General features: G+C 38.3%; 2 protein-coding genes across 3 annotated transcripts in view; both read right to left on the reverse strand.

Annotated features, from left to right (window-relative positions):
- The window catches only part of LOC113469947 (DENN domain-containing protein Crag-like), a 48,902-nt gene extending 46,195 nt beyond the window's left edge, over positions 1-2,707 (reverse strand). Inside the window, exons 1-4 of the mRNA XM_026828013.1 lie at positions 2,671-2,707; positions 1,654-1,750; positions 1,152-1,232; positions 966-1,107 (exon numbers count right to left, since the gene is read on the reverse strand). Coding sequence (XP_026683814.1) covers positions 966-1,107; positions 1,152-1,232; positions 1,654-1,750; positions 2,671-2,707 — 357 coding nt within the window. The remainder of the gene's footprint in view (positions 1-965; positions 1,108-1,151; positions 1,233-1,653; positions 1,751-2,670) is intronic.
- Positions 2,708-11,301: 8,594 nt separating this feature from the next.
- Positions 11,302-16,630, reverse strand: LOC103515272 (lipase member I-like). Of its 2 annotated transcripts, none has more exons than XM_008480202.2 (6): positions 16,270-16,630; positions 14,804-14,923; positions 13,813-13,920; positions 12,865-12,885; positions 12,410-12,581; positions 11,302-11,903 (listed from the first exon to the last, which is right to left on the reverse strand). In XM_008480202.2, exons 1-6 carry the CDS (start codon positions 16,376-16,378, stop codon positions 11,828-11,830), a joined length of 606 nt encoding a protein of 201 aa, XP_008478424.2. In that variant the 5' UTR covers positions 16,379-16,630; the 3' UTR covers positions 11,302-11,827. The 2 variants fall into 2 exon arrangements, with proteins under 2 accessions (XP_008478424.2, XP_026683812.1); XM_026828011.1 differs by having other exon boundaries at positions 11,769-11,903; positions 14,804-14,920; positions 16,267-16,630.
- Positions 16,631-24,175: the final 7,545 nt, after the last annotated feature.

The following is a 24,175-nucleotide window of genomic DNA, read 5'->3' on the forward strand; positions in this document are numbered from 1 at the left end:
CCTTGCTAAAAAATAGCAAAGGTTGAGTGCGAAATTTGTAGCCAAAACCAAATGTCAGCCCAAAGCAACCACCCTAAGTAAGGGCTGATTGAGAGGCTGACGAAAAACGCCGACCCCATCTGAACACGGGAAAAGACGAGGAAGAAGAATTTCTAGTTCCTTGAAAAAAAAGAGTTGCACCACCGTCTTTATTTCTGGGCAATGAAACAACTGCTACATTAGACGTTTGCGGTCTGTGTCGTAGCATTCTCATCCCGTAGTATATCCCTTATCAGATAAATGATAAGAGACACAATAGTTTCCATTTAGGTGCTGGGTCAACACGAGAACACCAGAAAGAAGCCCTTTGAAATATTTGCAAATCGAAAGACGACCCCAATTTTTTCCTATGGTGGAATTCGAACCCGGGACCTTCTGCATGGCAAGCAAACGCGTTACCACTGGACTAACAGTGTGCCTGGCGATATTTGGCGATTTGTACATATTTTATTTTTCCGAATGAGGCGTTTCAACACTGGAATACCAGACTACCTCCTTGTGTCACTTACTTTCTCGGCAGCATCAGACACGTTCCATGAAAAAAAAGTTGCACCACCATCTTTATTTCTGGGCAATGAAACAACTGATACATTAGACGCTTGCGGTCTGTGTCGTAGCATCCCCATCCCGTAGTATATCCCTTATCAGATAAACGATAAGAGACACAATAGTTTCCATTTAGGTGCTGGGTCAACACGAAACACCAGAAAGTAGCCCTTTGAAATATTTGCAAATCGAAAGACGACCCCAATTTTTTTCCCATGGTGGAATTCGAACCCGGGACCTTCTGCATGGCAAGCAAACGCGTTACCACTGGGCTAACCGTGTGCCTGGCGATACTTAGCGATTTGTACATATTTTATTTTATTTTTCCGAATGAGGCGTTTCAACACTGGAATACCAGACTACCTCCTTGTGTCACTTACTTTCTCGGCAGCATCAGACACGGTCAGCACAAACGTGGAGAAGATAGGGCTAGGGCGCTGCACGTTGACAGGCCACGCCTCCAGAGTGGCCCCCATGGGGAGACAAAATATAGGCACCGAGCGGGGGAAGGCAAAGTCCGCCCTGTCCATGTTCGGGTATTGGACCAGGAGTTGAGGCTTGTACACGGCGGCGTTTCCATCTTGCTCGGTATAATAACACAGATGTCGGTCACCACCAGAGTGTTGGGCGGCAGAGTAGGCGTCCCACTACGCCTCAAGAAAATATATTCCTAAAACAGACACCATGTTCTTACCTAAGTACTCATTACTCAAGTAGCTACTCCCACCCAGCCCAGCTCTGTGGCCGAGTGGTCAAGAGCACTGCCTCTTAACCTGGAGGTGCTGGGTTCGGATCCTGGCCAGGGCGGAAATTTTTCAACCGAACTTCTGTACCTTGAAATCGCTTTCGAATTACTTCCACCGACGCAAACAGTGGGTAGACACTAGTCTACTCTCTGTTTGACATCCTCTAGACAGACAGCCAGAGGCAACAGGTATCATTGCAATAGTATTAATTTTATCTCAGTGAATTAGGTTCTTTACTCCTCCTTATCAATTCTATAATTTATTATTCTTCTCTATCTAGTATTCCGCCACTGGTAGCTACCCGTTCGAAGAGTCTACTTACCCCACATCGACCAGGGGCGGCTTATCTCGGCCTCTCCGATAACACAGGAACACTTCGGGACTTTTGAAACTCCCATGATTGAGATCTGCCGACAGCCCTGAAATCAAACAAAGGAAAATTTAATAGGCACCTTAAGAAAAAAAAGTATTTCCTTGAGAACGAAGCTCAACTGTTTAGGGTAAAATTCGCCCCGGACGGTAAATAATTATAGGGCTCAAGGCGGACAGGATAGGAGAAAGCCAGCCGTTCAGAGAACGAACCTTATTAGTTTGAAATAAAGTTCGCCCCGGACGGGAATCAAACCTGCAACCTAGCGCTTACAAGGCAGGGGCACTACCTTCCAAGCTAACTAGGTGCGTGAGATGGCTGGACAACATTTTCAACTCTTCTACTAGGCAACATCATGTCCTAATGCCCTGTTGAGGTCAATTGGTCTTCAATCGAAGATCAATTGGTCAGTTATAATGACAACTAATAAAACACCTAAATCAATTGAAACTCGTGGTTGCCCAATAAAGGATAAGATCACAACTCGAGATCAGCTTTTGAATTTTGGCAAAAACCTTATTTATTGCACATCTCAGTAGAATATACACTGTCGGGCAAAAACCTTACTTATTGCTCATAGCACATCTCAGTAGAATATACACTGCCGGGCAATGAAAGCGGGACACCCCTATTTTTTGGTTTTCCTCAAACTGCTCTTCAGTGTTCAAATTTTTTCGGTAAAACCATTATTGATATTTTTTGCTGTAAAGTTTAAAACTTATTCCAGAAGACTGCACACCCTGTGAGTAAAAAAGAAAAATGAAAAACAAGGATCAGTTTTATGCTGAAAATGCATGTTCCTGGAGATAAATGTTAACGTACCTTTTTTTCTCCTCGATATTTTTTCACCATTTTTGAACCAGGTGCTTTAGAAAAGAACACAGAACATTAATTTACTACTGGTAAAAATTAAAAAAAATTCTCTGGGCCCCAACCGGAATTTAGCATATTGATAGCTATTAAACACACCTGTTGAAGTTCTACATTTATCATCTACTACTGACATGTTGGGATTTGGTATTCAAGATATGCTTTAGTATTTTTTAGGAGTAAGAATTGAGCAGTGACCTTAATTTCAGTGCGAGGAATAAACGCACTTTTTTACTGCTTCCTAAAATTCAGGGGCCAAGGTGTATTGTTTACTGAAATCTATTATCTCTATTGAAAACAAAATATCAGATTTAATAAAGTTCATCGGGAGGTTACTAATTACATATCTACTTAGTATGCGTGAATTGAATGCGTGGACGTGAACAGAGGAGGATTACGCCTACCTACGCCTATGTTGACATAGAGAAATAACACTGGAGAGAAATAGGTATGCATAAGACTATGGGCTTGATCAAGCCCATGAGAGCTTCAGAAGGACCCTTCTTATGACAATTAATTGAGTTGTACAATTCAATACATCGGGAGGGGGCATTGACATTTAGGTGCAGTCACGCAGTCACCTATTCACGTGCCCCTAATCAAGGCCCCTACACACGAAGAGTGAATTGGGCTTTCAATCCATTGTCCTGAAGTCCACATGATTAGGTGTATTTTCCTTTCGGGAAACTGTGACGATCTCCCCTCTTGTGAAGCTCATTTCCCCTCTTTTTAAGGAAAATACGGGTATTAGTTCAACCGCTAGGTGGCGTGGTATGTAATTTGCACCACCTCTTTCGTGTTCCTGGTAAAAAGACCTTTAATTTCATATATGTATAGGTCGCCCAGGTTTGGATAAGTCCTTCTATAGGAACAGACAGACACCGAAGCGAATACAATAGTCCGTCCCTATACCTTTTTTTTTATTACCTACTATTTTAATTTAAGTAATAAGGGAAGGACGGACTAAAAACTAGTCAAAAGAAATTTCCCCGACCAACATGAATGATATGGTCGGAAAAATAAATAATGATTGTTTGTCAAATACCGAAAATATCGACTGTCAAACGATGATGATTTTTTTTTTTTTTTTTTTTTTTTTTTTTTTTTTTTTTTTTCCTTTTTCAAAAACTACTTTAATTTCAGATATGTATAGGTCGCCCAGGTTTGGATATAAGTCCTTCTATAGGAACAGACAGACACCGAAGCGAATACAATAGTCCGTCCCTATACCTTTTTTTTATTACCTACTATTTTAATTTATTAAGGGAAGGACGGACTAAAAACTAGTCAAAAGAAATTTTCCCGACCAACATGAATGATAATTATGGTCGGAAAAAATAAATAATGATTGTTTGTCAAATACCGAAAATATCGACTGTCAAACGATGATGATGATGATATTGATGATGATTTTTTTTTGTACTGTTCACTTTCCATTAAGATATAAGGCTTCGTTTAATCGTTTGAAATGACGTATCTACCTGTCATATTGTATTTAAGTACAATTTTATAAAAACATGTTTACTTTTCCTTTCTTATTTTTGTCTTTTCGTTCTTCTTCCGTTTGTTTATTCTTTTCCTTTTTCTATCCTTCCTCAATTTCATCTTTTCCTCCTTATTTCTTTCCTTTCTTTCTTTCCCCAAATCGAATAGAGAAGGAAGACAGGATAGGAGAAAGCCAGCCGTTCCGTGAACATTATCCGTTCAGAATAAAATCCGCATCGAGCGGATTCGATGCGGCCAAGCGCTTACGAGGCAGACACGCTACCAACTAAACTAACTAGGCTGTGAAAACAAAAGTTTAAGGACAGGTCATAGCGTATGTAACGGCTTTTATGGCGAAACAGACTAAAATATGTTTAGTAGGGTCACACACAAAGGAAACTTTGTTTAGTAAGTGCCCTCCCTGTAGGGCATTAAGCAAGGTATTAAAGAAAAAAAAATCGTCGAGATAAAACTTAGTACTCACTTCGTGCGTTCAACAGGGTTTTGATTCAACAGAGAGTCAAAGGAACAGAACGTGTGACAAACATAGAACAGAATAGAATATACCTTGTTTATCCTGTCCGAATAGGACAGAAAGAGAACATACGACTCGGAATGAGGTTAAATTGACACCCACTCGAGTTAGAGTTCACCCGTAGACTCACAACTCGGAGACCGTAGGGTTCATGGTCAAATTAACATTATGTTGTTTCCTGGCTACCTTATCTCTTTCATAGTTGAAAAAAGTGATAAAGGGAACTAGGGAACTGTAACAGTGTAACAACGGAGGCTTACGGACAAGGGAGAAAGTCAACCGTTCCGAGAACGAACCTTGTTTGTTCAGGATAAATTTCGCTTCGAGCGGGACCTGTACCCACGACCTCGTTACCCTTCAAGCCTTCCAAACTACTTCTTCTTCTTCTTCTTTTCTTCTTCGCCTTTTCCCGTGTACAGACGGGGTAGGCGTTTTTCGTCAGCCCTCAATCAGCCCTAAGGTGATCGCTTTTGGGCTGACATTTGGTTTGGCTACATTTGGTTATGGCTACAAACTACTAAGCTGGAAAAAAAGAACTTGTTACAGTTCCCTCCATCAACCTTCTAAATTTCAAAAAGCGTTTGATTATTATTTGACCACAATAGAATAGAATATACCTTGTTTATACTACCAGCATAGGACTGAAAAGTCCCTTTAATCTCGCAGTCTAAACAAGGTCTTATATATTTGATTGGTAAGTAATAACATTACATTTTATGGAACAATAATCAAGACCTGTTTAAATAAAAAGAAAACAAGCGGGGCCCGTCCCTCCGGGAATTTTTCGATCTTGGGTAAAGAAAATCAGTATTAATGTACCTACCTATTTTATTTAATATTCAGTTTATTATTATTCTTGATTTGATTTTTTGATTTTACTTTCATGTAATGACCACTATTATTTTTTCCCTTTTAGACAATGGTATTAGATTTACGCGCTCAAAACAAACGCAACGCTCCTTATAAGTAGGACTAACCCCGAACACCTGGACATTATTGAGCGCGTTAAAAAGCTCAAGTTTATGCCAAAGCACCAATTTCAATCACCTGGTATTAAAGATTGGTGAAATGGGAGACCATGCCACAGGATTGGCCAGAGGGGGGGGGGGGTCACCAGGCCCCACTGGGCTCAGGGGCTCCTCAAAGGGGGGCCAGGAATCAGCAGTCCCCTCTCCAAAAGGAAAATAAAATACAAGACCATAATATTCTTGAGAGAAAAAATATTATAAAAATAGCAAATTGTCAGTGCTTAGCCACGAAAAAATTGATCACAACTCGAGATCAGCTTTTGAATTTTGGCAAAAACCTTACTTATTGCACATCTCAGTATAGAATATACACTGTCGGGCAAAAACCTTACTTATTGCTCATAGCACATCTCAGTAGAATATACACTGCCGGGCAATGAAAGCGGGACACCCCTATTTTTTGGTTTTTCTCAAACTGCTCTTCAGTGTTCAAATTTTTTCGGTAAAACCATTATTGATATTTTTTGCTGTAAAGTTTAAAACTTATTCCAGAAGACTGCATACCCTGTACCCTGTGAGTAAAAAAAGAAAAATGAAAAACAAGGATCAGTTTTATGCTGAAAATGCATGTTCCTGGAGATAAATGTTAACGTACCTTTTTTTCTCCTCGATATTTTTTCACCATTTTTGAACCAGGTGCTTTAGAAAAGAACACAGAACATTAATTTACTACTGGTAAAAATTAAAAAAATTCTCTGGGGGGCCCCAGCCGGAATTTAGCATATTGATAGCTATTAAACACACCTGTTGAAGTTCTACATTTATCATCTACTACTGACATGTTGGGATTTGGTATTATATGTATACGTACATAGGTACATGCTTACTAATTACATATCTACTTAGTATGCGTGAATTGAATGCGTGGACGTGAACAGAAGAGGATTACGCCTACCTACGCCTATGTTGACATAGAGAAATAACACTGGACAGAAATAGGTTTAAATACTTTGAATGGATCATGGAATGAACGAAGTAAGTTTTCAATTTTAACTGAATGATTTTTTCTACAATGAAAGAAGACAAAAATATATAGGGATAATGTGTGCAACTTTGCAAACATGAGCTCTATGCATAAGACTATGGGGCTTGATCAAGCCCATGAGAGCTTCAGAAGGTCCCTTCTTATGACAATTAATTGAGTTGTACAATTCAATAAACTGCCTATGTACCTACTTACTCACTCACTCACTCACTCACTCACTAGTTTATATTCCTAAAACTTACTTACTCACTCACTAGTTTATGTTCCTAAAAAAAAGCCCCTTAAAAAATGTTTCTATCCACTGAGCTACGTCAAGATGAAAAAACACATCAGCAGGAAACTAGGTAGGTAGGTAGTTATGTAAGAATGTAGGTAGCTGAGTACCTACCTACTACTTATGTAGGTGATTGAGTCAAGAACATAAATTATATTACAAGGAGCAAATCGAGACTCAGTTACCTACATAGGTAAAAGACTCAGTTACCTACATAGGTATCTATGTAGGTAACTGAGTCAAGAACATAAAACTATAGGTATGAGGAGCGCGAGACGTTTAACTGAGACACAACTCCAGTTTCACTTCAAGGTCAACTCGGTCAGAATTTGATCAACACAGCGAACTACATAGATACCTATGTATCTATGATACCTATGTATCTACATAGACTACATAGATGCCTATGTATCTACATAGATACCTATGTATCTATCATAGATACCTATGTATCTCAGTTACCTACATAGATACCTATGTAGGTAACTGAGTCAAGAACATAAAACTATAGGTATGAGGAGCGAGAGACGTTTAACTGAGACACAACTCCAGTTTAACTTCAAGGTCAACTCGGTCAGAATTTGATCAACAGAGCGAACTGAACCGCGACCTCCGAACTGAAGGCCAACCTCAACGACCACGAGCAGTTACCTACATAGATAGATAGGTACCTATGTAGGTAACTGAGTCAAGAACATAAAACTACCTATATGAGGAGCGCGAGACGTTTAACTGAGACACAACTCCAGTTTCACTTCAAGGTCAACTCGGTCAGAATTTGATCAACAGAGCGAACTCAATTCAATAAACTGCCTATGTACTTACTTACTCACTCACTAGTTTATATTCCTAAAACTTACTTACTCATTCACTAGTTTATATTCCTAAAACTTACTTACTCACTCACTAGTTTATATTCCTAAAAAAAAGCCCCTTAAAAAATGTTTCTATCCACTGAGCTACGTCAAGATGAAAAACAAATCAGCAGGAAACTAGGTAGGTAAGTAGTTATGTAAGAATGTAGGTAGCTGAGTACCTACCTACTACTTATGTAGGCAGTTGAGTCAGGAACATAAATTATATTACAAGGAGCAAATCGAGACTCAGTTACCTACATAGGTATAGACTCAGTTACCTACATAGATAGATAGGTACCTATGTAGGTAACTGAGTCAAGAACATAAAACTACCTATATGAGGAGCGCGAGACGTTTAACTGAGACACAACTCCAGTTTCACTTCAAGGTCAACTCGGTCAGAATTTGATCAACAGAGCGAACTGAACCGCGACCTCCGAACTGAAGGCCAACCTCAACGACCACGAGAAGTGACCAGTTATATAGCGAGAGAGAAAAAAAAAAACATCTTGGTAGGTAAGTAGGAACTCGGGTATCAAATTCCTCAGCTAAGATAGGTCGTTACGTCAATCAAGGGGCCCCTAAGTGAGACACTTAAGTAGAACGTGGTCAAGAGGGTAGCTTAGTAATCCAAAGAGCGTGGGTTCAATACCAGCCGAGTTGTAGAATTTTATTCTCAACATTTTTTGAGAATTTTGCCAAGCTTACTTCTTCCGCCACAGTAAATAGGTCTGTACCTACTTACAATGCCTAGGTATATCTATCAAAAAGTAAGCACATACCTTGCTACTAGGTATAGGTACCTACAAGCTAATGAAAGTTGCTCATATTCTATAAAAGGCCTTTTTGAACTTTACATAAGTAATACATCTTCACTGTAGAAAGTTCTTACCTACAAGCTAATGAAAGTTGCTCATATTCTATAAAAGGCCTTTTTGAACTTTACATAAGTAATACATCTTCACTGTAGAAAGTTCTTTTAAGCTCTTAGCCCTAATAAAGTAGGTACATACCATGGCACCACTAACATAAGTAGGTATCACTCCACTAAACTTTTGAAAAATTGAAAATCCTTGGAGCACGTTACTTACAACGAACAAACTATCTGAATCTGTTTTGCTTTTTAGTCCACCATTACCTTTTTTGGAGTGTTCGCAATTTGTATTTGTTTATACTTACTTAAGTAAATGTGCGCAATTAACATGTCACCTCTGACATGTTCCTGAACAAGTTGTTCGCAAGTAAACTCTGCGTGTGTGATGTTGGTCTGGTAACTAGATTACTATTTTAGTGTGACGTACTGTGACTATTTTACCCAGATTAGCTAGCCTTACTGGACTAATTGTCCGTGTCAAAGATAAGACACTAGTGATATGGTCGCCCTAGGGTAATTCCTGTTATCTTGAAGAATTATAGCTTATTCCTAGGAAATTCGACGTAAACGAATTACGAACGCTCACGATTAACCCATGAGAGACGAACTTTTGTCTTCGTTGGATCTTGCTGGAATGGAGCAGTTGCAGTTGGGTAAAAATTATGAATAAAAGGTCGATTCCTACGTAAAAAGTTGTGAAAAATCCAAATCTGAAGTCTGTATTTTTAGTCAGTCCTTCCTTTATTATTACAATAGTAATAAAAAGGTATAAGGGACGGACTATTGTATTCGCTTCGGTGTCGTCTGTGTGTGTCTGTCAGTCAGTCAGTCAGTCTGTCTGTCTGTCTGTTCCCATAGAAGGACTCATCCAAACCTGGTCGACCTATATATCAAATTAAAGGTCTTTTTACCAGGATCACGAAAACGGTGGTGCAAATTTTGTCCAGAAAACCATAAAGCCAAAAAAACTGGTTTTTGGGGGATTTTTTTCACATTTTCTCATACAAATGAGCTCTGATCTTGAAATTTGTCGCGACGACCTATGTATGAACTCAAAGCGAGAAATTTTTAGATAACACTTCAGTCGTTAATTTAAAAGACCGGTTTTAGCGTTACCGATGTTGAGCTACCCCGAGGAAGGCCAAAAAATGGATGGGTGACTCAAACATTATATTGGGAATAAAGGGAGAACGGGCTCTAGTCTTGATTTTATATCATTACATGAAAGTAAAATCAAAAAATCAAAACAAGAATAATAATAAACTGAATATTAAACAAATTAGGTAGGTACATAGGTACTGATTTTCTCTAACCACGATCGAATAAACTACGGGCTAAAAAATTCCCGGAGGGACGGGCTTTGGCTCGTTGTTGTAGCGGCTTTGGCTTTCGCCGAATGGTGATGGCAGATTAAAGAGAAGATATCTTTTTGTATCTGCCATACACCGGGGTGATGGTCTCTAGCCATGTTTAATAGGCTCTTCCTGAACCGCAGTCAACCATCGTAAGGACTTGTGCTCATTCTATAAAAGCAGATAGAACCTTTTGTAGAACTGCCAGCTAGCTAGGCTGGTTAGGGTTAGCTGTTCTCCTCCCTGTTTATAGTCCCACAGCCAGACGCTAGTCTAGAACCCTTTGAGGAACTGCCAGCTTGCTAGGCTGGTTAGGGTTAGCTGTTCTCCTCCCTGTTTATAGTCCCACAGCCAAGAACCCTTTGAGGAACTGCCAGCTTGCTAGGCTGGTTAGGGTTAGCTGTTCTCCTCCCTGTTTATAGTCCCACAGCCAGACGCTAGTCTTCTCTCTGTTTCGCGTTCTCCTCGTCTGAAACTTTAGCGTGATGGCTGAAGTTTGTGTCGACACTGAGGAGGAATCAGCTCAGGTTCATGGCATTCATTTTCAGTTCAATCGCGATCTTCTCTTTCCAACATTTTCTAAGCTGTGTCCACTCATAGTCGACGCCGCGCCGACTCGATTGATGTCGACTGAACCTGTACACTGCCTCGACAACATACGAGTGGATCGACCGGCATGCTTCCGGGCACACTCCATTTGTCAAGAAGTCTAGCTTCACCTTGCGCTTCCACTTCTAACTCTGGACCGGTAGGTACTATTTCCTTTCTTAAAAAAAAAAAAGTTTGTCTGTAAGGTTGTTCCATAATTGAAATAGGTACCTCGATAAATTTTATGACTTAACTTGGACTCGAAGCAGGGTTTGTCTGTAAGGTTGTTCCATAATTGAAATAGGTACCTCGATAAATTTTATGACTTAACTTGGACTCGAAGCAGGAACCTACAGATCCAAAGTCCATTGTTCTAACCACTACACCACTGTGAGGTTGGCGTTTCTTCAAAAATAATAACTCCCTTTTTTTCAACTGGTTTGATAGAGGGAACTGTACTGCTGAGGTCTTTGTCGCCCCGAAAGCGAAGAGAGGAGAAAGACAGGATAGGAGAAAGGCAGCCGTTCCGAGAACGAACTTTATCCGTTCAGGATAAAATCCGGCCCGGGCGGAAATCAAACCCGCGACCTGCAAGGCAGACGCGCCATCAACCGAGCCAACTAGGCTGGCACGAAATTTGAATAAAACAAAAATAAAATATGCCTACCTGCCTAAATTGCCTTGTAATGGTATCTGCAAACATAAATAAGATGTGACGAAAGCTAGCTTTGATAAAGAATAATTTACACATGTTATGGGGACAAATTGGATAGTTTACACTTTATTACTTTACAATGATGTTAGGTCAAGGATTTTTTTTTTTTTTTACTATAAACCTGAACACACTAGGTCGTTGGTTCGATTCCCGGTTGAGCGTATTTAAAAAAGGAATCGAAATTGAACATTTCCAATCTAGTTAGCTTGGAGGGTAGCGCGTCTGTCTCGTAAGCGCAGGGTCATGGGTTCGATTCCCGCCCGAGGCGAACTTGAAACAGATGAGATTCGTTCTCGGAACGACTGGCTTTCTCCTATCCTGTCTTCTCTCTTCGCTTTCGGGACGATAAGACCTCAGCAGTTAGGTACAGTTCCCTCTATCAAACCTCTTTTTTTGCTTTCCTTATCCTATAGGAAGGAAAGTAATGTACTTTTTCTTTACCATAAACCTAAACACATTAGGTTGTTGGTTCGATTCCCGCTCGAGGCAAACTTTAAACAGTTAAGATTCGTTCTTGGAACGGCTGGCCTGTCCTCCTGCTTTCATCCGTTAGACGTAGAGGTTTATCCGGGTAGAAGGCGACTGGGAATGTTGCGAAAGTAGTACCCAGTGGTGTTCGTGTAGTAAATACCAGGTGCTCTGTAACCATAGAAACAAAAGTTGAGAATTTAGACGAAAGGAAGTTTTTTTTTTAATTTATTAAAGTGCAAAGTGCAAAAACAAAAGATATTGTTATTTGATTTAAGCTCCCATGGTGTATTGGTCACCCGAGTTCAATTCCCGGCGTGGTCAAAAAATTTGTATCATGCACATGATTGATTCCGTGACTGGCTTGGCTGTTGCGGGGCTCACTCAGCGTCTTGAAGAAAATAAGTAGCTATGTGTAATATAAATGAGCATAGCGACCGGTGCCAGCATGGTAGGTAAATATTGGATGTTGGGATTATTAAGATAGGTATTTGGATAAGCCTTCAATGCTGTGAGCACCAAAAATGTGACATAATAACAGAAAGAATAGAAATTAATTAAATATGGGAAGTATTGTGTCTCTCATCGCCCATCTGATGAGGAGCTTACCACGGGATGGGCATGCTACGACATAGACCACAAGCGTCTTTTAAATAAAAAAAAAATGAAACACTCACGTATTCCCTAAGTGATAGCCAGCATAGCCCAACGGTCCATTACACATTTGAGACCTCGCTTGTCGTACACTAAAGCACATACGGCTGGGAAATCGAACCTGCGGGTCAATGGAGTAGGCGAAAATCTGGTAGGATCTGTGATGATCGCAGCCACTGGTTTTGAGGGCAACGCCTGCAAATAATGTAATAAATAAGTACTAAGCCAGCCTAGTTAGCTTGGTTGATAGAGTGTCTGCCTTGTAAGCGCTAGGCCGCGGGGTCGATTCCCCCCAGGGAGGATTTTATCCTGAATTGATAAGGGTCGTTCTGGGAACTGCTGGCTTTCTCCTATCCTCTCTTCCTTCTCTCTTCGATTTCAGGACGATAAGACCTTAAAGCAGTTACACTTCCCTCTATCAAATCTCTTTAAAAAAAATAAATAAATAAAATAATAATAAAAAAAAAACATCACCTACCTTTCTTTCTCTTGATCACATTTTGTCTATTCTACAGAGTACCTATGGCAATATTGCTGAGTATTCAAAAGGTGTTCCACAATAGTACGTACGTACAAAGATTACTCTATTGTTCTTTTTATTAGAATTTGTATGGTTCTTGTTCTTTTGCTATTTTCCAAGTTTGGGGTATTACTACTATCTAATATCAATATGGTATGGGGTATTATTGTCTATTCTACAGAGTACCTATGGCAATATTGCTGAGTATTCAAAAGTTGTTCCACAATAGTACGTACGTACAAAGATTACTCTATTGTTCTTTTTATTAGAATTTGTATGGTTCTTGTTCTTTTGCTATTTTCCAAAGCGTTTTTATTTCTTAGGTAAGTGAGAGTACCTATAACGTATGGAGTTGTTTGTTTTAATATTACAAAAGGAACTTATTCTCTTTTTCATTCGTACGTGCAGTTTTAATTCCCTTATCCTTAACGTATGGAGTTGTTTGTTTTAATATTACAAAAGGAACTTATTCTCTTTTTCATTCGTACGTGCAGTTTTAATTCCCTTATCCTGTAATAAGAAAAGTATAATGTATTTACGTGCAATTTTCAGCGGTGTTTTATTATTATTATTATTATTCGTTCTTTGGCCAAATTATCACGCACTGACCTCTTCCACTCATCCAGAAAATTTATACCAACCATCGTGTATCGCCTCTTAGCTCTTAGTCATCTGAAATTTCTGAAAGTAGGGCGGTACATTTTTTTCTTTGCTTTAACATTTAGAACGAGAAATAGATGGAGTAACTCGAAAGAAAAATGAGAACTCGCAATGAAAGGTCGATAAACTACACCTACAAAATATGCCTAGGCAATAGGTACCTACGTACCTTACCTAGGTATTAAAACATAATAAAACACTTACCCAATCATTCCTCAATCCTCATCATGAACATGAATGCAACATCCCACGTGTTGTGCGCTAACTTGCGCCCAGGGCCGGGCAGTTTCTTCTTGCTACAGCCAGGCTGGGCTGTTCCACCATTCATGTAAAAGTCCATAGTGCCATCCGGCCCTGAGAAATGAGAAACATCGAATCACAAAGGTACAGTAGAACCTCGATTATAGCAACCAATTGGGACCGGGGGTAGTTGAAATGATCGAGGTTCAAAATGAATCACTTTCTATGATCTTTTCCTCCAATAAGATGGGATATCCTTTGAAAGATAGAAAAAAAACAATGGATTTTGGAGTTGAAATAATAGAGAGTTGAAATAAAGGAAGTTGAAATAATCGAGGTTCTACTGTACTTTTTTTCATTGGATCTATCGAATCCGGATTCATCGAATGGATTCAAGAATCTGGATACTTTGGATTCCTTCATTTTTCTTAGAAAGAGATTTTTTTTATCTTCTCTCTTTAGAATCCCTATCTTCTACAACTGTGAACTAAACAAGCGTACTACCATTACTTCTGGTTTCCCTCAGATTAATACAATCCCCATGATCTCTTCTTTCATGACGTAGGTAATTGAAATTGAAAGAAGCTAGAAGCTTGCTAGTTACATACTAGTACACCTGGGGGGAAAGAAGAAGAAATAAATGGACTGAAAAATAGATTAAACGAATCTGATCTGGATTCGATGGATTTTTTTTCAATAGGTTTGATAGAGAGAACTTTACCTGTCAAGGTCTTATCGTCCCGAAATCGAATCGAGAAGGAGGACAGGATAGGAGAAAGTCAGCCGTTCCGAGAACGAACATTATCCGTCCAAGATGAAATCCGCCCCGGAATCGAACCCACAACCTAGCGCTTACAAGGTGCCAGGTTGGTTGGTCATTGGTGACATCCGCCAAGTATTAAATACCTAGTCACCAAATTTTATGCTGTGCTGTGTTCAATTTTATACTGTGCACATTGCATACTTAAATAGATACCCGGCGTTCATACAAATTCACCTTTAGTGCCGAGCAGAAGAGAGTTGGTATGTATGACATCCACCACAAAGGCATCGTATCTCCTTAACTTGGCTGGGTTATTGTTGCGGTCGAAAAATGGTCCCGCTGGATCTAAAGCTGAAAATGGGATCATAATTAAACTGGTGGCACGGTGGTAGCGCCCTTGCATGCCAAGCAGAAGGTCCCGGGTTCGAAATCTACCAAGGACAAAAATTTGTACTCGTTTTTCGATTGTTTAAATATTTCAAGGGGTTACTTTTTTTAAGTAATTTCATTATTTCAAATACTTTCATATTTACTTATTATTGAATCAACAACACATACCTAGGTAGCAAAATAACATAAAAAATAAGTGAGCTTTTGATGCCAGGTTTAGCTGGCTCGTCCTGAACCACATGCTTGGATGTGCGATCATCGTGAGGACTTGGGCTTTTTCTTTTAAAGCCATATAACATATAATCCTATTTTAACTGCCAGCTAGCTAGACTGGTTTAGAGTCTCCTAGCCAGACGCTGGTCTACTCCCTGTATAATGTCCCCCAGCCAGACATGTTGTTGTTGTTATTATTGTTGTTGTTGGTGGTGGTGGTGGTGGTGGTGGTGGTGGTGGTGTTGCTGTTTATGTCCATGACTACTTCAATTACTTCATGCATCACTCTGTGTCTCAAGCTCTTAAGGGATGCCACCATGTCCTCTGGATGTGTCTCATTGAACGCTAAGAGTACGCTTTGTGTAATTCCTTAGTAAACTCTCTGGCGATGGATGTGTGTTGTTGTTGTTGTTGTTATTATTGTTGGTGGTGGTGGTGGTGTTGCTGTTTATGTCCATGACTACTTCAATTACTTCATGCATCACTCTGTGTCTGAAGCTCTCAAGGGATGCCACCATGTCCTCTGGATGTGTCTCATTGAACGCTAAGAGTACGCTTTGTGTAATTCCTTAGTAAACTCTCTGGCGATGGTTATTTAGTTCATGAAAGTTATTGTAACCCTGGGAAGTATTGTGTCTCTTCTCGCCCATCTGATGAGAGACATACTACGATGCAGACCACACGAGTCTAATGTAGCAGTAAAATCGAAAAAGTAAAATGGTTCATTGCGACGAAATAAAAACGGGCGTGAAACACTCATCTTTTTAGCTCAATCCTCTTGAGGGGTGAGCTATTCATTTCTAACGAAAGTTACAACTTTGGGTCGGGGTTGTGTTTTTTTTGGGTCACTAGGAAGCTATTCACTATGAAAACTCATTTTTTTTTTATTTTTTTAATAAAGGAATTTTTAATTGTGTTAAGTATATTTAAATGCTTGTCACAAATATCGTTTCCCGATTATCACACCTAGATAAATTTTATAACTTGACTTGGACTCGAACCACCAACCTCCAGATCCAAAGTTCAACGCTTTAACAAATGCACCACTGAGGTTGTTTTTTTTTTTTTTTTTTTTTTTTTTTTTTTTTTTTTTACTGTGATTCGTTGAACTTTCCAATAAACGTACTTGCTGGCCACCCCCATCAATTGTCCGCCCAAACTGTGCCCTATCAAATGAATGTCCCGATTGCGCACCCCACGACTCATCAGGTAATTCAGGAAGGCACCCACGTAGGGCGCAATCGTGGTGCGCACACAGGACACTACCTTGGGGTAGTCGGCCGACTTGCGACCCGACAAAGCGGACCAGTCCACCAGGATGAGATTGTAGTTGAAGAACTTCTTGAACTCTGGCGGAATGAAGGAGGGAGGGAAAAATGATTTTTATTATTACATTAGGTATGTATTTTTAATCAGTCCTTCCTTTATTATTACAATAGTAATAACAAGCTGGGTCCGTCCCTCCGGGAATTTTTTAGCCCGTAGTTTATTCGATCGTGGTTAAAGAATACCTATGTACCTGCCTAATTTGTTTAATGTTCAGTTTATTATCATTCTTGATTTGATTTTTTGATTTTACTTTCATGTAATGATTTAAAATCAAGACTACCGTGTTGTTGTTGTTGTTATTATTGTTGTTGGTGGTGGTGGTGTTGCTGCTGTTTATGTCCATGACTACTTCAATTACTTCATGCATCACTCTGTGTCTCAAGCTTTTAGGGATGCCACCATGTCCTCTGGATGTGTCTCATTGAACGCTAAGAGTACGCTTTGTGTAATTCCTTAGTAAACTCTCTGGCGATGGCGGTAGTATGCTGGCATACAGGTTTTCCATTCCATTTGTTTCACTTCCTGGGAACTTGATGCAGTTTTCTGGCAATGTTTTACCTCGTTGACAAATTTGTTCTCTGTTTGATATTCTGATACCCTGGAGAGTATAACTATCATCATCATTATCATTGTCATAATTTTCATCATTATTATTACCACTGTCATCATTATTATTACCATTGTCATCATCATTTTCATCATTATAATCACCATAATCATCATCATTTTCATCATTATTATTACCATTGTCATCATCATTTTTATCATTATTATTACCATGATCATCATCATTTTCATCATCATTATTATCATCATCCGTATTATGATCAGTTGGAGTGTTGGCAGAAGGAAATGAGGTTTTTGTTTTGCATCATTGCATTTCATCTGTACATTATATTATGTCAATGCAAGTTATAGCTCTGTGTCTCTGTTTTTTATTTAGAACGAGGTTCAGAACTTTATACTGCTCCAGTGCTCCCTTCAGTCTCGTATGTCAATGCAAGTTATAGCTCTGTGTCTCTGTTTTTTATTTAGAACGAGGTTCAGAACTTTATACTGCTCCAGTGCTCCCTTCAGTATCTAAGTACTTGATTTTACGACTATACTCATAAGTTTAACTTTTGTTTTATGCAGAATCGATGTTGACTTTGTGTCTGTTTCAGATATTTAATGACGTTTTAGAGATTTTTATAGCTGAATGTTTTCCTTTTCCTCAGAGGAAATAAAAATACAGTGATGTAGAACCTGATGCTGAATATCAGAGGGTTTTCATATAAATTCGAGTTTGGATACTAAGAGCATTAGATTCATAACCAACACAAGGGTTAGAGAAACAACAGATGGTTTGGGGTATTACTAATTCGATATCAATATGGTTTGGGGTATTACTAATTCGATATCAATATGGTTTGGGGTATTACTGATTCGATATCAATATGGTTTGGGGTATTACTAATTCGATATCAATATGGTTTGGGGTATTACTACTATCTAATATCAATATGGTATGGGGTATTATTATCTATTCTACAGAGTACCTATGGCAATATTGCTGAGTAGATATTCAAAAGGTGTTCCACAATAGTACGTACAAAGATTACTCTATTGTTCTTTTTATTAGAATTTGTATGGTTCTTGTTCTTTTGCTATTTTCCAAAGCGTTTTTATTTCTCAAACAACAGAGTCAGAGGAATGCCAGAATTCATTAGATAATGCGGATTTTAATTGCCCGAAAAAGGAGTAATTAAATAGATCATTCTAGATTTAATGGGCCTGAATGGGTTTCTTGACTCATTTCCAAACACCCGAGTCTAAAATATTATCGAAATTAATGACTCTAAATCTCCCATTAGTAAAACCCACCAAAGAAATCTCTGTGCAATCTTTTTTTATCCAACTTTTCTGAAAATAGTGCTATCAAATGGGTTGAAAAGATTTTTTTTTTTTAAGTTATTGTGTCATGGTCTAAAAAAGTATGGCGGAGAAAAATGAATCTCGAAACGTAACCACATTGGCATTGTCACAAACGATAGAACACAAAAGAGTCAACATATAAACCTTGACATCCATCCCCCCCCCACCAAACCTTTACTTGGCAAGTGAAATTTCCTCGACGTCATCTAACACGGCGAAAGTGTTTGAAATACAGGGTGAACCAGAACTTGAGAGACATTTGAGAAAAATATAGACGAAACAAAAGGATTCAGTATATCATATTGATTCTATGGTGGTTCGTTTTTTGACGTTGTCCATATCCGTCCGAGGTGAACGTTTTCCACGAATGAGAGCATCCATTCGAAATCACCCTAGAAATTCTACTAGGGAGTTTGTAAACAAAGAGCGATCCTTCAAATGCTTCAAAGACGGATTTTTCCGTATTATTGGTAAGTCGGATCTACATATCCGTATAGAGTTAGTATCTACATATCTTTGTAAGTCAGATCTTTTCCAAGAAACCCTGTCTGTGAAGCTTTAACGCCATTAGCAGATATTATTCCACGGTGAGATGGGATTTAATGAGGTGTACTGAAACTTTTGTTTTGTCTCCGCGTCAAATGTTTTTCTTTCATTACAAATGAACTCCGTTGTAATTTATATGTGACCTTCTAGCTAGTTGTGTTACCATTCCCCATCTCTAATTCCCTACACACAAGGCTGCTTCTTAGGTGTCATTTTGGTAGACGCGAGGGTTTAGTTTCAAGACTTTCAAGTGTTTTAACATCTTTCAACATCAAGTGACTTCTACATATTATGTAACACTTCATTTCAACCGTATATCTTATGTAAAGCAAAAACTTTCGCTGTGCCAGCCTAAGTTAGCTTGAAGCGTAGAGCGTTGCATGTAAACGCTGGGTCGCGGGTTTGATTCCGGCCCTGAAAGGATTTTATCCGGAACAGATAAGGTTTGTTTTCGGAACACCTATATCCTATCATCCTTCTATCTTCGCTTTCGGGACGATAAGACCTTAACAGTTACAGATTCCTCTATCAAACCTATTAAAAAAGCTATGTGCCATAAATACCTAGGTAGGCACTCAAAATAAACCAGCTGTACTTAGGTACCTACTTTGTATTATTGGACGAAAATCTATAACAAAATTGAAGTTAGGTAATAGGCTAGTAAGTATACCTAATAATCTGCAAGAACTTGTGAGAATCTCTGAAGGAAAGTAAACTTTTCCATTTCATTATCAAAAACTTCGTCCTAACTTTTCCTTATGAGTAGGTATAACTACATTATACATAGGTGAGTACCTATATGCGTAAGTATGAAAAAGTTCAATTTTTCACAAAAACTTCGTCCTAACTTTTCCTTATGAGTAGGTATAACTACATTATACATAGGTGAGTACCTATATGCGTAAGTATGAAAAAGTTCAATTTTTCACCAGGCTTCCCTCCAAGTATTAGGTAGGTAGGTAGGTACCAACTTCCTAGTTCTTTCAGAGAAGTACTAAGTATGTACTCGTATTAGGTAAATGGAAAATTTTCGTATTGTAAGAAAGAAAAAAAGATTGAAGTAAAACGTTTAATGTAAAAAAAAGTTCCAACTTTTATACTTGAAGAATGTTTAAAGTAGATAAATTTTAAATAAAGTTGCACGAGTTATTAAACTTGAGTGAAGAGGTTTCAAGTTCCTAAACCATTTTATAAATAGAACTCATCAGGATTCATGTGAAGTAAATAGATATAATGCCGTTGAACATGTTACATTATGATATAATTTATTAATAAATGTACTTGTCTACATTAATTTGTAGATTTTCTTTGTATGTCCTTGTAAAAAATAATTTGCTGTACCCTAGAAATCTAGAAAGCAGAGACTTTTGTACCCATTTTTGAAATGGTCAAAATGGTCTACAGCTCTACAGACTTGATATAATAACTAAAAAATTTCAGTAAAGTTAATTTTCCTTTGGAAAACAAGACCGATTACGATGGCGTGCCATCTTGGATTTCCTATGGTTTGGACTACATTCGTTATCACGCCCGAAGAAAAACAAGCTTCAGAAGAGGTGGAAAGGAAAATACGACTTCATACAAGACACCCTGTCTAAATTGAATCCGATACAAATTCAAATTTATAGACAGGTGAGACAGACAGACGAAAAACTTGAAATTCTGCTGGCAATCCTGCGAACCAAACTTTTGTTTGGATTTCTGAGCGAATTCATAATTCTATTTACCGAAGCCTCTATTAAATCCTATTCCATTCTAAAATCTGTTCCATTCTGTTCTTATCAAATGGAAACTTTTCCAACTTTCGGAACAATATTGTGAAGACAAAGTGTGTCTATATACCTACACCTGATGTAAATGATACAACTTCCAGCTTAGAGATATTGGTGGGGATTATTGCAAAAGTTTCAATTATGAAGGAATTCCAATCAGGTCGGCTATTGTTGTAGAAATGTCCCCAGGATTTCATTATTACCTTACGGAAACTTGGAATAGAACTCGGAAATCTAATTCCAAAGTAGATTTGTGTCTTTGTCGTCTTTAGGCTTGGTTCTTCTTCATTTTACGAGTATTTTCGACCATACCTAGGTAATACATAGTCGACTCTCGATAATTCGAAATTGGAGGGACCTGACTATTATTTCGAATTATCGAGAGTTTCGATTTACCGAGATGTTCGAATTAGCGAGAGAGAAAAAATGAAAACTTCGAATTATCAAGAGATTTGAAAAGAATGAAAAGTGTTCATAATATGAACTTGTATTTACTTATGTATGTTAGTTATTGTACATAATATATTATTGTTATTATGTATAAGCATATCTACCTGTTTATTTATTATTATTATTATTATTTTAAGAAATCTGTTATTTTGGTTTGCCTTGTAGCAATAACTTGGACCATAGGCCACAATTTCTAAAATATGAAATGAGTTCTATAATGTATCCAAGAGGAAAAACATAAGAGCGCAGAGATTAACAAGTTTAAACTGGAAATTTCGAATTATCGAGTGTTTTTGGTAGACAAACTTCGAATTATAGAGTGTTTTTTTCTTGGTCCAATTCTTTTTACTTCGATTTATCGAGCGTACCAAAATGCATTGATTTTTTTCGAAATATCGAGAGTTTTTCAAGGGACCAGACAGTTGCTTCGATTTATCGAGAGTTTCGAATTATCGAAGGTTTGAATTATCGAGAGTCGACTGTATTTTAATTTTCTCTCTTCAGGCTTTCTTTTGGTTTTTTTCCTTCTTGGTCATCTGCAGCTTTATAGCATAATTACCTATGTGTATTATGCACATACTCGCAACAGTTCCTCCTCCTCTCTCTCTATCTCTCTCCATATCTACTCTAGCTCTCTTTCCCTCCCTATATCTTTCTACATAATTTTATAGAATTTCTAATTCACTATCCTTCCTGTCTGTTCCCTCTCTCTCTCTTTCTTTCTTCCGCTCTCACATGTTGCAATATTTGCCTCTCTCTCATGCTATCCTTGTAGCTAGTAGCTATCTCCTCTCTCTCTCTCTCTCTCTCTCTCTGACTACCTGATGTTATTTCCTACCACATCTCTTCGTCTCTCTTCCTCTCACATATTGTAACCTTGTACTCTTCTGTATAGTTTAGTTCGGTTTTTCATCTCATTCTGTTTTCTCTCATGTAATGCGCTGTTGATTTTCCTCACTATTTTCCTCTCTCTCTCTCTCTTATTCCCTTTTCCACATCCTCTTCTCTCTCCCTCTCCTTCCTATTTCTCTCTCTCACTCTTCCTTCTCACTCTCTTTTCCCTCCTTCTCTATCTCCCTTTCTACTTATTTCTCTTCTTCTTCCTCTCTTTTCCAACCTTTTCTCTCTCTCTCTCTTCCTGTTTTGTGTTTAGTTCGGAAATATTGTTTAATTATTTTCTAAAAGCGCTGCTGTATTTGAAAATGCACTGCTCTATCTCCCTTTCTTCTTATTTCTCTTCTTCTTCCTCTCTTTTCCATCCTTTTCTCTCTCTTTTCCTGTTTTGTGTTTAGTTCGGAAATATTGTTTAATTATTTTCTAAAAGCGCTGCTGTATTTGAAAATGCACTTTGTCTGTGGGGGACTTTCCATTTGCTTCGCTTTCCTTTGAGTACAGAGGTGTGACGATTCCAGCTATAACTTTTGTTCATGACACATTTTGAAATTGAAAAAAAGTACAAGTTTCCGTTGCATTTTTCCTACTCGTAAAATATAATAAAATAAATAAAAAAATATCAATATGGTTTGGGGTATTACTGATTCGATATCAATATGGTTTGGGGTATTACTGATTCGATATCAATAGGCGGAACAGTTCTGTTTTTTACGATAGTAGGAAAGGAAAATACACCTTGGGTTACTTTGCACATAGGCTAGGCATCATCTGGGAATTTAGGTTCTAACTTTGGTACCTATACTAACCTTACCATTTTATTCTCAAGATTTCAAATTGTCTTCTTTTATTTCACTTTCATAAAATTTATTGTATTCGCATACAATTGTATTCTCATACAACATACAATTCTCATACAATTGTACAATATTGTATTCATTGTACAATAGATCAGTTGCGCTTACTTGGGTGATGTTTCAAAGGGGTATACCTAAAAAACTGATTACACAAAATTCAACTGATTGGCCATAAGGAGTGCGAAAATTAGCTGACTGACCATAAGGCAATATGCAAAACGGCGGTTTACATCGTTAGGCGAAAGAAAATTTCGGAAAAATCGTACCATTTTCCAATAGTACAGGAAAAACCACTTTCGGGATCATATAAAACTCAACTGATTGGCAATAAGGAATACGAAAATTAGCTGACTGACCTCCAGGCAATATGCAGAACAGCGGTTTACATCGTTTGGTGAAAGAAAATTTCGGAAAAGTCGTACCATTTTCCAGTAGTACAGGAATCCTACTCCTTATTGCCAATCAGTTGAGTTTTATGATCCCGAAAGTGGTTTTTCCTGTACTACTGGAAAATGGTACGACTTTTCCGAAACTGTGGGGGATTCAGGTGGAGTAGTACAGAATACACTGGCATAACATTTAGCGTCTAATACTCTAACAGATGATATAGGTAGATAAATACATGTGGGTAAACATAAACATAATATGGTTTGACAGTCAACGTGTTGAAGTTGAAAATTCGAATCTCCTTGGCGGAACAGGTCTGTTTTTTACGATAGTAGGAAAGCAAAATACACCTTGGGTTACTTTGCACATAGGCTAGGCTATACTAACACTACTAACCCTTTGCCTTTGGTACCTATACTAACACTACTAACCTTACCATTTTGTTCTCAAGATTTCAAATTTTCTTCTTTTAGTTCTTTTATTTCACTTTCATAAAATTTATTGTATTCGCATACAATTGTATTCTCATACAACATACCATTCTCATACAATTGTACAATATCGTATTCATTGTACAATAGATCAGTTGCGCTTACTTGGGTGATGTTTCAAAGTCATAGGGCAGGAAAAATGAGGACCAAAGAAATTTTTCTTTTTCTTTTACGACTTCTAGATCCCGAGATAAATCGATTTAAAAAATACCGGTAAATCGTGAACTTTGACGTCACATCATATGTCCCGAGCAAAGCTCCCTTGCAGGCAACACATTAATGTGCTTGTGCGCATACGTTTCTGCGAATCTGCGCATTTCTTTCTGCTCCTCCGCAAGCGTGCTTGCATACTGGCGCCACCTAGCG

This window comes from Diaphorina citri, unplaced genomic scaffold (assembly GCF_000475195.1).
Source record: "Diaphorina citri unplaced genomic scaffold, Diaci psyllid genome assembly version 1.1 scaffold1308, whole genome shotgun sequence".
NCBI lineage: Eukaryota > Metazoa > Arthropoda > Insecta > Hemiptera > Psyllidae > Diaphorina > Diaphorina citri.

Excerpts from the sequence above, each read along its gene's own strand:
- LOC103515272 (XM_008480202.2), bottom strand. The coding sequence starts at position 16,378 with ATGAGTCGTGGGGTGCGCAATCGGGACATTCATTTGATAGGGCACAGT. Across the intron at positions 13,921-14,803 it reads TCTTCTGCTCGGCACTAAAG|GGCCGGATGGCACTATGGAC; the intron begins GTGAATTTGTAT and ends CTCATTTCTCAG. Across the intron at positions 12,582-12,864 it reads TGTGATCAAGAGAAAGAAAG|GCGTTGCCCTCAAAACCAGT; the intron begins GTAGGTGATGTT and ends CATTATTTGCAG.